This window comes from Austrofundulus limnaeus, unplaced genomic scaffold (genome assembly GCF_001266775.1).
Source record: "Austrofundulus limnaeus strain Quisiro unplaced genomic scaffold, Austrofundulus_limnaeus-1.0 Scaffold68, whole genome shotgun sequence".
Taxonomy (NCBI): Eukaryota; Metazoa; Chordata; class Actinopteri; order Cyprinodontiformes; family Rivulidae; genus Austrofundulus; species Austrofundulus limnaeus.
The window spans coordinates 1,752,063-1,764,641 of NW_013952470.1; the positions used below are offsets into that span (position 1 = coordinate 1,752,063).

Here is a 12,579-nt window from a genome sequence, read left to right on the forward strand (position 1 = left end):
GCTGGATAGAACAGGTGGAATTTACGCAGCTCATTTACACACTTTTCCTGAAGATAGAAGAGTTTGTTGAATCTGACGTGACATGTTCGTACGAACCCTTCGTACGAACAAAAGTAAGAGAAATTAGGGATAAGAATACGAACATGTTCTTGCATGAGGCCCAATGTCCTTCAACAGTTAAATCAGCTACAGTGTGAAAATGCAGACATATTAATCTTCAGATTTTTAAGAAAAAAACATTAATGAAATTAATTTTTGATTCTTGGCTTATTTCATTGTTGTGTTGAAGAAATTTATTGGGCTTTGTTTACTTACTGATTTTTAAAAGCACCACACATTCCGTAGTTTTTCTTAGGTGATATATGACATGTTATTTATAAATATAAACTATTGTGTGAATACTTTGTGATTAAAATGATATTTTATGTACAGACTGGTCTGGATGGCTAGACAATATGGTCACTCACAGCAGGAGGTATATTTTAATTAGATGCATGCCTGAAAACATTTACAACACACATGTTTTTACATTAGAACTCAGTTTTATCTGTTGTCAAAGGTTTCCATTGATGTGACAGCTTGCCTCTAGGGAGTGGCCAGAACCTGAAGGAGTTGTTGATAAGATGCTGAAACTTCCTGTCTGGGGTGATCTACGACTGATTAAATGGCTGAGGCTATTAACCTTGCTGATGTGTAGTTTGCATGGCTTAAGTTCTTACATTAACATCCAAGTCTTAATTCTGTGTTTGTTGCCTTGTCCTTTACACATATCTGAGTAACGAAACACGATACATTTTACAGTGTCATATATCACCTTTTCTACCTGGATTACTGAGATGCATCAGAACGATTGGAGGAATAGTTAATTTAGGTTGAAATTGAGGCCTTCCTTACTGAAGGCCTCTTTAGCCTCAGATATAAACCCTTATATCTACCCTTTAGTTAAAGCAATAACCCACCCTTTAACTACTACATGTGGTGTATCTAAAACATGATAGCTAACACTCAGAGGTACACATAGGTATAACGTGATGTAAAAACCCAACTTTAGGTTAACCTAAAACCACATAAGTGCAGAAAACATAGTAACCAGAAGGGCACCAACTGGGAAAAACTCAGCCTTCAACACCCTCCACGATGGCCCACCTCCTCTGCCAAGGCTCTACAAGCATTGACACTCTTGACCTGCATCCTTCTGGGGGTACCCATCTTCATGCTGTTCCAGTGGTCTCTTCACTCCTGTTGCTGATCTCCATCGTCGACTCAGAGATCCCAACTCAATCTTTGATCCAGAGATCCCGTTAACCTGCAACCTTCCAGAGATTGACTCTTGAAAGGGGGGGTTCCAGTGCTTTACTTCGCTATGATGTTCCAGAAATTGGTTGACTCCAGATCAGCCACAACAATCACAATGGATTACCCTTGTGGATTATAACTCTTTCTTGGTGGACTACTTTTGCTTCCAGTGGATTACAGACTCTGTCATCCAATGGATTTAAAGTTTTGCCTTAATGGGAGTTACCCACTGACATTATGGAAATCATATATAAAATAAAGAACCTTTTTTAACAAGAAATGAAGAAAAACTCTTGCTATGCAAAGTTCTCAGTTTGGATTACCTTTGGGATTATACTGTTTCAAGTGGATTAATTCAAGGTCAAAGACTTTTGAGATGTTCCCGTTTTGTGTTGCAACTCATCACCACCGAGGGGTGATGACGCGCAAAAGGGGGGATATGTAGGGTTCACCTCACGTGAAATAATCAAGGAAAATGTCTTGGATCTCAGACCTCTGATGGACCTTTAAAGGGACAAAAACTCTGTTCCACTTAGAACTGAATTTAGGCCTTCACAGGTCACCTTAACTTGTCAAAGAGACATTCTCTTTTTCTTAATCTGATAATAAACAGAATAATCTTCTTTTTATTTGATTTATTATTCTCTTAACTGGAAGTTATTACACATTTTGATAATCAGATAATGTTTATCAAAGTTACAGGAGAAAAGAGGACAGATCTCTTTTCTCCCTCAGTTTGATTTCAGCTATGTATGGTTTTTCTGTGCAAAAATCATATTTAACTAAACTAATCTTCATGGTTTAAGTTGATGAAACATCAATGTTTTATTTGTTTTAATCATATTTGCCAATGTTTTGAGTTTGAAGTAATTCATTCTTTCAGCTGTGTTTTTAAAGAGTTATCAGATAATAACTAAACAGGTCATGATATGTTTTGTTTCTGAGCTACCCAGAAGCAATAATCTTTGTTTAGCTTCAGGAGGCGACGGCAAGTCTCTGAGCTAACGTTTTCCATATCTTCCTGTTTTCTAATCTAACCTCTGAAGGCAGAACTAAGAAAATCCTCTTTAAATCACTTACAGTTTCTGCCCGACAGTCAGAGTGACGGAGTCGGAAGGAGACGGACACATTTCCGTTAGCTGTTCCCCTCTGGGAAAACTAGCGTTTTGGCAGAGAAGTTCGTCCATAAGCCAAAGGACCGATCTCTCGGCCCGGCCACATCTACTCCTGGGTGTGAGCCAAATACGAGCTTACCGCTCACAGCAACTTGTTTTTAAATCTTCCTGCCGGAAATTTTATTTTGAAATCGGGATCCAGTTTTGGCTTCGCCTTTCTTCCTACGGCTTGACGCGGAACGAGCAGACGCTGAGAGAATAACTCATGCCAGAGGATAACTACCGAGTTGGAGAATCTAAACTGATTTTCTGTACCAACTGTTGATCTTCCTAAACTACCTGGACAGGTGACAGACATCATCGATAAAGGAAGAAGCTGGCTTTGTTACTAAGTGTCGCTGTTCTGGCCGACACTGAGCAGAGAAATGCCTTTCCTCTCTGGCTAACCCACATTTATTTAAGTTAGAATTTAGGAAAGCTAACACCTTACTTTCCTCCTTTTCTTAAACCTACCTTGCCAAACTAAGTTATTTGCCTCAAATGTCTGGTATTCAACATCTGGTTGACGTTTGTGTTCTATTTAAGTGCTTGATTGACAATTAACGAAGCTCGATACGTGCTTGTTATTGTTGGTTATAAACTTTTATAGGAAATTGATTGCTCACAATTAAGTGTTCTCTAGTAATTTTGTTTTATTATGTATAAAATAAATGATCGCATTTCTTTATGGATCAAATCAAAATTTGCTGACTGAAGCCACTTATTGTTTTGTCTATTCACTTTGCACTGGAAGAATATTTACCAAAAATAAAAAGATCCTTGCTAAAATACTTTTCTTATAACCTTGATATAAGAAGTGTATGTGTGAACCCTACATCTGAATAGATGTTAAAACTTTGCTTTATAAAGTTTTTATAAAATTTCCTTATAGTTTTATTTGACATATTTTATGTGTCAAAGAGAGGGATTGAAGGACATTTTGTAAAGGAACAAATGAATGTTAGATCCAGTATTTTTTTATACTTTCTGATCATTGTGGCCCTAGGTTTAAAACAGAGAATGAGAGTTAGTGTTATCATGTGTTCTTTCTGTCTGCATAAACAAAAGTTGGTTACGTTAATGTCTGACGTGAAAAGGTAACACCTCCAGGGGTGTAACCAGGAAGAGAGGTACATTATAAGGTCAATTCATTATTATAGCGGTTAGGAAGTGTAGTAGTTTTGAGTTGTGCAGAGAATCCCTGCTTAGATTCAGCCTGCTGGGCTGTCTTGTTTGGGTTTTCAGACACGGCCCAAGGCCTTACGCTGAGGCCTGACTGCTGTGCTGTGTACTGCTGTATGAACCTGACTGGAGTCAGATGAGAATAAAGATTTGTAGAAGATATACAAGTGGGTTCTTGGTATTATTCAAACTTCCGTTTTTGAATGCTTTCTTACAACTGAACATTGTTTGAAGGAGAAAAGAAAAAGTTTTTACATCAGATGACTCACTGAACGTACCAGTTTTAAAGATGTTTGTGGAGCTGATTAAACTATATCTCAAGCTACAACAGAGAGATTTAGAACTCATCAGAAATTGGAAACATGTTAAAAAGTTTTTATCAATAACAAATGTTCTTGTGCCCACCTGTGCCCACCCCCAAGGTTTGCATGTAGACACATAGGGTTTTGGGTTAGAGTAGTGGTGGAGGGGAAAATGGCACCACGCCGGCCTCTGCCTCTTCTTCTTTCCTTTTTTTAATTGCTCTATAGAACAACATGCACCAACAGTACATCTGGGGGACGGGGTGTGGGTGTCAGTGTCTTTACTCCCATCCCGTTCCCCAACTGCCATTTGGGGATGGGGTCCCGAAGAAGGGCGGGCTGCCAGGTGCGGTCCTGGGCTGTGGGTGGGCTCGGGGCTTGGACGGTGGCCGGGGGCGGGGCTGGCTCTCCGTCCTCCCTGGTGCTGCTTGGTCTCCTGAGGTGTGGCTCTTGGTTCCTGTGGGTGGCCCCCTGGCCGGGGTGGCTGCCGGGTTCTGGGAGGTGGTCAGCTGGGGGAGTGCACTTGGCCAGTGGCGGTGTGGTGTGGTGGGGTGGGTGTGGCTTCTCTGCGGCGAGGGGCTGGCCGGGCGCCCTGGTGCGGCCCGGGCCGGGCCTTGGCTATCTGCTCCTCTCCACCTCAGAATGATTGGGTCTACCTCCTGGGTTCGGGTGTGTGCTGCCTCCAATGGGGGTGGGTACATGTCCTGGACCTGGGGGAAATAGAGTGTGTATCGGGGGTATGAGTGGAATATGGCGTCCTCGTATGTCTTTGATTGAGTGGGTGTGAGGATGAGGGTGGGATGGTGTGATTGTGTATGTTTGGGTATTTGTCAGGTTGGGGTCTGGGCTGCCCCCCCTGCTGGTTTATCTGGGGGTCCGCTGCTACTCGGCCCCCCGGTGGGGTGTGCGGCTGGCCGCCGGCGTGCTGGGGTCTGGGGCTGGGCGCTGGGGTGTGTGCCGGCCTGGCCTGGTGACTGCCTGCTGGGGCTAGGGACCTCTGGCCCTGTCGGGCTTTGGCCTGGAGGGGGTGAGCCCTGGGGGCCCGGACCTCTGTGCCCTTTCCTGGATCTGCTCTGGTATGGCGGGTGCCGGTGGGGCCCATGAGTTTGTTGCTGCTGGCCCCGGGGGCTGTGCGTGTGGTCACTGGGGGGACTCTCCCAGTTCTCCCCTATGGTCTGATCTGGGGGGTGGGTGGGCGGATCTTCCCGTGCGGGTGCCCCTTGGGGCTCTACGCTCGGGATTCCTCTCGGGCCCTTGGGCTCTGGTCTTCCCCATGTCTGCCTCGTGTCTTGGGGGTCGGGTCTCCGATCCTCCACAGTCACTATTAAATATTCCATTGGAGAAATCTTGTATATACACGCATGTTCACAACTGCTCACAAACAGGTGTTCTGATCCGATGGGTTCTGACTGGTCACTGAGTGTGTGTATATGTCTGTGTGTATATATTTACAATATGTAGGCATGTATGTATGTATATCTTTATATATGTATGGGTATGTGTATATATTTATATATGTCCTCCATGTATTTATCCATTTATTTTTCAGGTGAGCGGACAGATGTTGGGTGTATGGTCCTGTGTTTTGTTGGTGTATATTTAATATACTGTACTTCTAATCTCTATTTAAATCTTTCTAATTACTTCTCTCTTTGTTTTTCCCTCTTTGTCTATTTTCTCTTTACTTAAAAAATCACTGATGATAAAGAAATTAAGAAACTAATATTAAGTTCTTTTTTCTACTGAAGTGATTTAAAAAAATAACAAATGATCTTCTTGTCTTTTACAGCAAAATCTTGATACCAACAATTCCCTGAGAAAGCGGTTGAATTATATTTCACACCAGGATACAAGAAATCATCAGAGAGCCCAGTCCACCACCAATGTTTCAGGCTTGGAAAGAGGACCATCACTGAGGCCTTCAGCTGGTAGAGCCATTGGCAGTTCCTCCACTCTTTCCCGCTCCAGCCCCAAGTCAGAAAGCCTGCTCAGTGTGGCCTCATCCTCTGCCCAGCTGATAAAGGGCATGCCTCAGGCAGCGGCCTCCACTCCAGATGTGATGACGGGGATGCCAAACAAGCAGGATGCCAGCTCCTCGTCTCTGCAGCATCTGCTGGGCCCCAAGCTGGAGCGCCTTCAAATTATGGGAAACAAACTGGAGCCAAATCAAATTTTGTGTTCCCAGCCCACCACTGCCAGCGCTGGTGGAACCAGTAAAATAGACAAATATGCACGAATCCTGTTCCCAGTGTCCTTTGGTGCATTTAACATGGTCTACTGGGTGGTTTACCTGTCGAAGGACACAATGGAGGCCAAAAATGGATAGACGTTGCATAAAGAATCACTATCATCTCTTTTAAATCATGGGGAAAAAATAAGGAATTTATAAGAGTTTGCATTTCAACTAGAAGAAAGTGTTTCACTGACTTTTGTGGACACATTCAGAATGCTTCTATATTTTTCTCGTTAAGGTCCTGGGAGCATAAAAATGGGAATAAATAACCAAAATCTGAATATTGTGACTCAGGATAGGAGCAGCTGCGCATTGGGATGCTCCACCATCCTCTTTATAAATCATATTTCGTCATCTGATTGGAAAGGTCTTCATCAGCTTCAGCCACCTCACAATCCGTGTTGGCGTGCAGCCAACACAAAGCATGGGGATTTAATCATGTTCCTATTTTTGCACAGTTATATTTAATCAAGAAACTGGTTCCCAGCTTGTTGTTAGCTAACAATATGTTAGCTATGTTAGCTATTATTTATGATTTAAAGAGATTGACTGATATGATCTGAGAGTATTTTAGGATTCTTGTGGTGTTGTTGGTGACTTTATGTTGGCATGTAAATGTTGATCTAAAACGAAACTTGATCAGAAAAATTATTGATAACAGCTTTATTGGAGTTTTGCTCAGTGGTAAAAAAAACACTTGTTGTACAGCATCTTCTTGATTGACAAAGCCAAGATAAAAACCAGAAATACATCAGGAAGAACCCATTAAAGATGAGCTCCCAACAGTAGAACTTAAGTTTCTTTCAGTCACTGATTGTGTAAAAGCCTTTAGCCTGTGGCTAAATGTCTGCTTCCAGGTAAAACAGTTGTCTTTTGAAAGTGTTTAGTTTGTTGTTTGAAGCAAGTATTTGAAGCAAAATGCAGCATCTGAAAGATTTAGCATAAACAAAACACTCCCACAACCGACTGACTAATCACACAGTAAGTTCTTATGTGGAGGGAGATAAAAATTCTCTTGGTGGGTTGTGGCAACAAGGGGTGGCAGATTTGAATCCGCGACACAATTTTTGTCATGAAACTGCAACAATGAGAGATGAGTTCGGCAGTTCAGATGGAGCAAGCAGAGGCCTTAAGTGTTTCGAAACAAAAATCCATAACAGCAAAAACAGGGAACAGGAAGTGAAGACATTTGCAGGCAGAATTGTTTAAAAGAAAATCACACCTTTCTACGTTTTTAGGCTAATTTGTTTCACTGGATGTTTTGTGGAAACACCTCTCAAGTGCATCAGAGGGTTCAGGAATGCAGCAAGAACAGAAAATCTATATCACTAACAGACATTTTTGAAGGAGAAAAAAAAAACATGCCCAGCAGCTGTGAACTTACCTCTACTCTCGTTGACCACAATGCAACTTTTGTCACTTGTAAATAATTTGGAATCAAAAATATGCAAGATCAGAAAGTCACAAAATCATTAGAATTTTTTTGTTTCATTTTAATTGTACATATGTGGCAAAATTGTACATTCTTCTTTTAGATAAGTGTAACCCTTCAGAAGGGTGAGACTGTTTCTTCACTACACTGTTTTACCTGTTGGACATCAGATCAGATTTACTGATCAGTAATTTATTTACCCGTTTTGAAAACAGACTCATATATACACCAAAGTGTGAGATCATAAGATTGCAGGGCACCCAATGAAGAAGAAACCAGTTTTGTCTTTTGGACATTTATTACAAAAATAGAACAATTAAATTAAACAGAAAATTGATTTAAAAATAGTAAAAATTACAAACACAAAAGACAAAAATAATAAAGGCTTAGAAAATAGTTTAAAGGGGAGGTATGGGAAGATGCTTAGATTATTTTTTTTAATTTTATTTAGTCAATTTGTTTCATTCATAAAATGAAACAATCTATATACAGTAAAATAAAAAAAGCAAATTATGCCATGAATGAAATGTGTGCAGAATGGAAAAAAAAAAACAACCTTTGTTACTGTAACCCTTTTCTTTTACAGTGCCCTGATTACCATATTATTATCTAGTATTTACATGTAAGTAACATCAATTTACTTGGTAATTAGAGTAATTTACTATGTAATTACTTGGTATAAAAATACAACGTTATTAAAACAATTAGATATTTAGTGGGTAATTTTGATACAATTACAGTTTAATAGTATCTCAATTACACATTATTTGCCAACAGATTACAACATTTTCAGTCACCTAATTACCATGTTATAAAGTAATTACTTAGTCAATTGTTATGTAGTTGAACTAATTTAATTTATAATTATAATAAAATTACAGTTTAATAGTACATCAATTACACAGATTTTACCAACACATTACTAACTAAATGTCCACATAATATATATAAATATAGTCCCTAATTACATCATCATCAAATATTTACTTAGTAAATTATAGTATATTACTATGTTAGTAAAACTACCTTTAGTGGGGAACTACAATCAAGTTACTTTTCAATAGTACCTCAATTACATACTATTAACCAAAAGATTACAAATAAATTTCCACATATTGTTTTACTATGTAATTACAGATAGTTAATGGGTTATTGCAATAAAATAACTTTAACAATGACAAAATGACCTACTATTTATTCATGTGTTACTCAGTGAATTGTAATATTTAACTAGGTAAGGGCTACTGCAGACAAAGAATCTTTTACTTCTTAGATTTTTCTTCATTTATTACCTGCAGGTTTGTACAATGTTTTTATTTAACTGTACATAATCAGCAAAAAAGTACTGCAATATTACCAAGTATCAAAAAACAACATATTACCTGTTAACCAAAGGGAAACGGATTTCTAGAAATAGGACCTTTTCAAGCCACACAAGATAAAATGGATCTTGAAACTAGTTGGTGAAACTCATTCTGAGCAATATTTTACTACCATAGTGAGCTTTTGTGTCTCATAAAAAGCTTGTGATGCTCAAAAGTAGTATCAAACAAACCAAACACAAAAAAACAATAAAGTCAGCTTTTTATTTTCTGTCAGTTGTCAGTGTGTCATTGCACCAGTCAATTCAAACGTATTTCAGTTTCTTTTCAGTGCACTTTGATTCAGGGGATCTTAATCTTCCTCAGTTCCACTGGTATGAGGTGTGTGACACAGTTTTACCCGGGGTGTGTATTTGGTTTCCATCTGCTGCCCATCTATCTGAAAGATAGATGTTCCTGCACCAGGTGTAGTTTCACAGAGGGCATAGAATCTTCTCATGGATCTGAACCGTGGCTCGCCAATGTGGTTTCCACTCACAATCTGGGCTTAACCAAAGAAAAACAACCACCTGCACATGGCAGGAAAAATCTCTGAATTTTGTACAATGTTTTTATCACATAAAGTGACCACATTCTTCTCAACTGTGTAAATTAATTGATTCAGCTACAAAATCAAGAATCTTCTTGGCAGCTTAATAATAAACATGCATTCTAACATCTTAATCTTTGTATGGATTTAACCACAGTGAAGTAAATTCTCATTAATCCTGCTCTTCCTTTAACACAAAACAGTCAATATCTGCAGTTTAATGTCAATGAATAAAAGTATTTTTTATCTGTTCATGAAAGACAGAACAAAGCTAAGCAAATCACCCTGACATAGTCATAATTATCTCTGATTAGTTTTAAACATTCACAAAAGGTAAAACAACACAGTAAGCTACAAGACACTGCTATTTTAGCATTAGCACATTAGCAGGGGCTGATTGCTAGCAGCTATTTGTAACTCACTTGAGATTCAGCTTAACAAATACACGTCCTTACCAAATAATTATATAGTAAATTACATTAAGTACCAAGTAATTGCATAGTAAAGTGTTGTTACTTACCATGTAAATACTAGGTAAAGGCATGGTAAGTAGGGGACTCTAAAAGAAAGGGTTACCGATATGTCTTCCATTAATTCCATGAGAGATATTGATGTTGAATTATTTGTTCCGAACCCATATTGACTATTACTTAAAATGTTATGTTTGTTCATAAAGTGATCTAATCTGATTCCAAATAATTTCTCAAACATTTTTGAAAACTGGCACCAACGATATTGGCCTATAATTTGTAAACACACACTTCTCATTGTTCTTAGAAAGAGGAATTGCTTTAGCTACTTTCATATTGTCTGGAAATATTCCTGTTGAAAATGATAAATATTATGTAAATGTCTCAAATACAGGTCAACTGATACATCGGTTGGAAAATATTTTTGGCCAATATTTGTGGAGGGTTTTTGTATCGTTTCGGCCGATCAATGCCTTTGATCTCGCGAACACATGTATTGCCGCTCCATCCCTGGCAGAGCATGGCTGATAATGTAAGACTGAGTGTCAACAACAAGGGTAAGTGGAGGTACAATGGCTCAGTGTGAGACTTCCTGAAATCTCGCGAGAATTCATACGTCCGAGGAAAAATCTCACGTGACCTCCAGAGAGACGTGAGTTCAGAGTAAATAAACATTCGCAACAAAGAAGAAACAATGTTGATCGTTTGAGGACTATTTTTACCAGAGGAAAAACATTTTCATAGGACTTTTAACATCCAGCAGACTTTCTGCTGAGTCATGACAGTTTGTTTTTTTTTTGTGTTCTGTATTTTGGAATCCCCTCCATGTTTACGTCACCTCGCTTTCTGATTGGCTACACGTCTCATTCATCAGGCTGAGAGCTCGGGTGAACACTACACACACTGTGATATCGGGCCAAAAAATCAAACATGTTGAATATCCTCGATTTGAGGTCGGAGCGGTCCCGACATCCTTCCGAGCCGACTAGATCACTCTTAACTCACCACCCAAGGCAGAAATATTTAGAGCCATCACGATAATCTGGACTGTCGGAAGGGCAAAAATCGGCACGATTTTCTTGTAGTATGATGCTGCCTTATCAGTTTCACCACTGCATTATCTACTTTTGGTATTTTAGCTGAAACACTTGGGCCTACATTTACACAACATTGATTGAATTCATTTACAATTTCATTTTGATTATAAATTTTCTTGTCATCCTTTACAAAGTACATGAAATACACGATTCATTACTCATCGTGTAGCTTTCATATCACCCTTTTGTTTAATCAGTCACTATAATTTTCCTTCTTATGCTTTTTTATAATCCATACCAACTTGTTTTTATATTTCTCATAACTCTCTTTTGCTTCATTTGTTCTTAATTTTATGAAGCATGAATACAAGTAGGCCTTTTTAATCTTATAAGCATTTATTAATCCTTTGGTTATCCATGGTTTGTCAACATTTCTTTTTGCAATTTTTTTGCACACAATTCTTTTTATACAAAGCTCCCCAAAAATTCATAAACACATCATAATGCTCTGTTTACATCATCTACGTACACATCCTTTCAGTTTTTTAAATTGTCTTTTAGTTTGTCCAAATCTTTTTTAATGTATTTATCATTTTTTCTATCCATTGCAGCTGCTTCAACGCTGCCCAGACAGTTTCTACAAATTACAAAAACTGGCAAATGATCACTTATATCAGTCATGAAGATCCCACTCATCACCTCTTCATTCCTTACGTTAGTAAAAATATTGTCAGTCACTGTTGTGTTATAAGTTGTGATTCTTGTTTGTCTGAATATTAGCGGATAAAGATTCAAACTACATATTGAGTTTATAAATGTACTAATATTATTTGAGTCAGATTGTTTTCCCAAATCAATGTTAAAATCCGCGCACATAAAAAAAAGTTTGCATCTCATATCAAAGCTCCATGATTTATCAGTAAATAACTATATATTTGAACCTGGTGATCAATACATTTTCTGATCAAACACTGCAAAAATTACACATCCTAAAATAAGTAATAATATAACAATATACAGTATGTGGCGCCCTACCTAGCAAAGTAGGAACAAGACATTGACGCACAAACCAAGAAAAAAAAGGAAAAAACAATTTTCTAATAAAATAGTTATTTTCGATTTTTTGCTAAATATACTAGTTAAAGCTATGAAGAAACCACCCCATGCTTTAAATAGCAGTTTAGGAGATTTAAAAATGGTAAACTTTGTGTTTTGAATTCAGCCTGTTTTCAGAGTAAGTTAGAGCCGGTCTGCATTTGTGTTTAGGGGATGGACAGACTCACAGCTGATTAACATGCACACTTTGGCTATTGTTGGGGCAAAGAGGGAGAACTCCAGACAGTAGATCTAAGCTCAGCTATGCCATTGTTAAGCATATACAGCGGGTAAAATAAGTATTGAACACGTCACCATTTTTCTCAGTAAATATATTACTAGAGGTGATAATGACATGAAATTTTCACCAGATGTCGGTAACAACCCAAGTGATCCATACATACTGTAGGGGTCACCTCGAGTGAAGAAACAGGAGTTCCAGCCTCAAAGCAGGTCTCGCACAGGCC

At 38.6% G+C, this 12,579-nt stretch overlaps 1 protein-coding gene across 1 annotated transcript in view; it reads left to right on the top strand.

Moving 5' to 3' along the window:
- The window catches only part of gabra4 (gamma-aminobutyric acid type A receptor subunit alpha4), a 42,089-nt gene extending 33,798 nt beyond the window's left edge, over nucleotides 1-8,291 (top strand). The window contains exon 8 of the mRNA XM_014010326.1: nucleotides 5,724-8,291. Within this exon, the coding sequence (XP_013865780.1) occupies nucleotides 5,724-6,260 (537 nt within the window). The 3' untranslated portion in view covers nucleotides 6,261-8,291. The remainder of the gene's footprint in view (nucleotides 1-5,723) is intronic.
- Nucleotides 8,292-12,579: the final 4,288 nt, after the last annotated feature.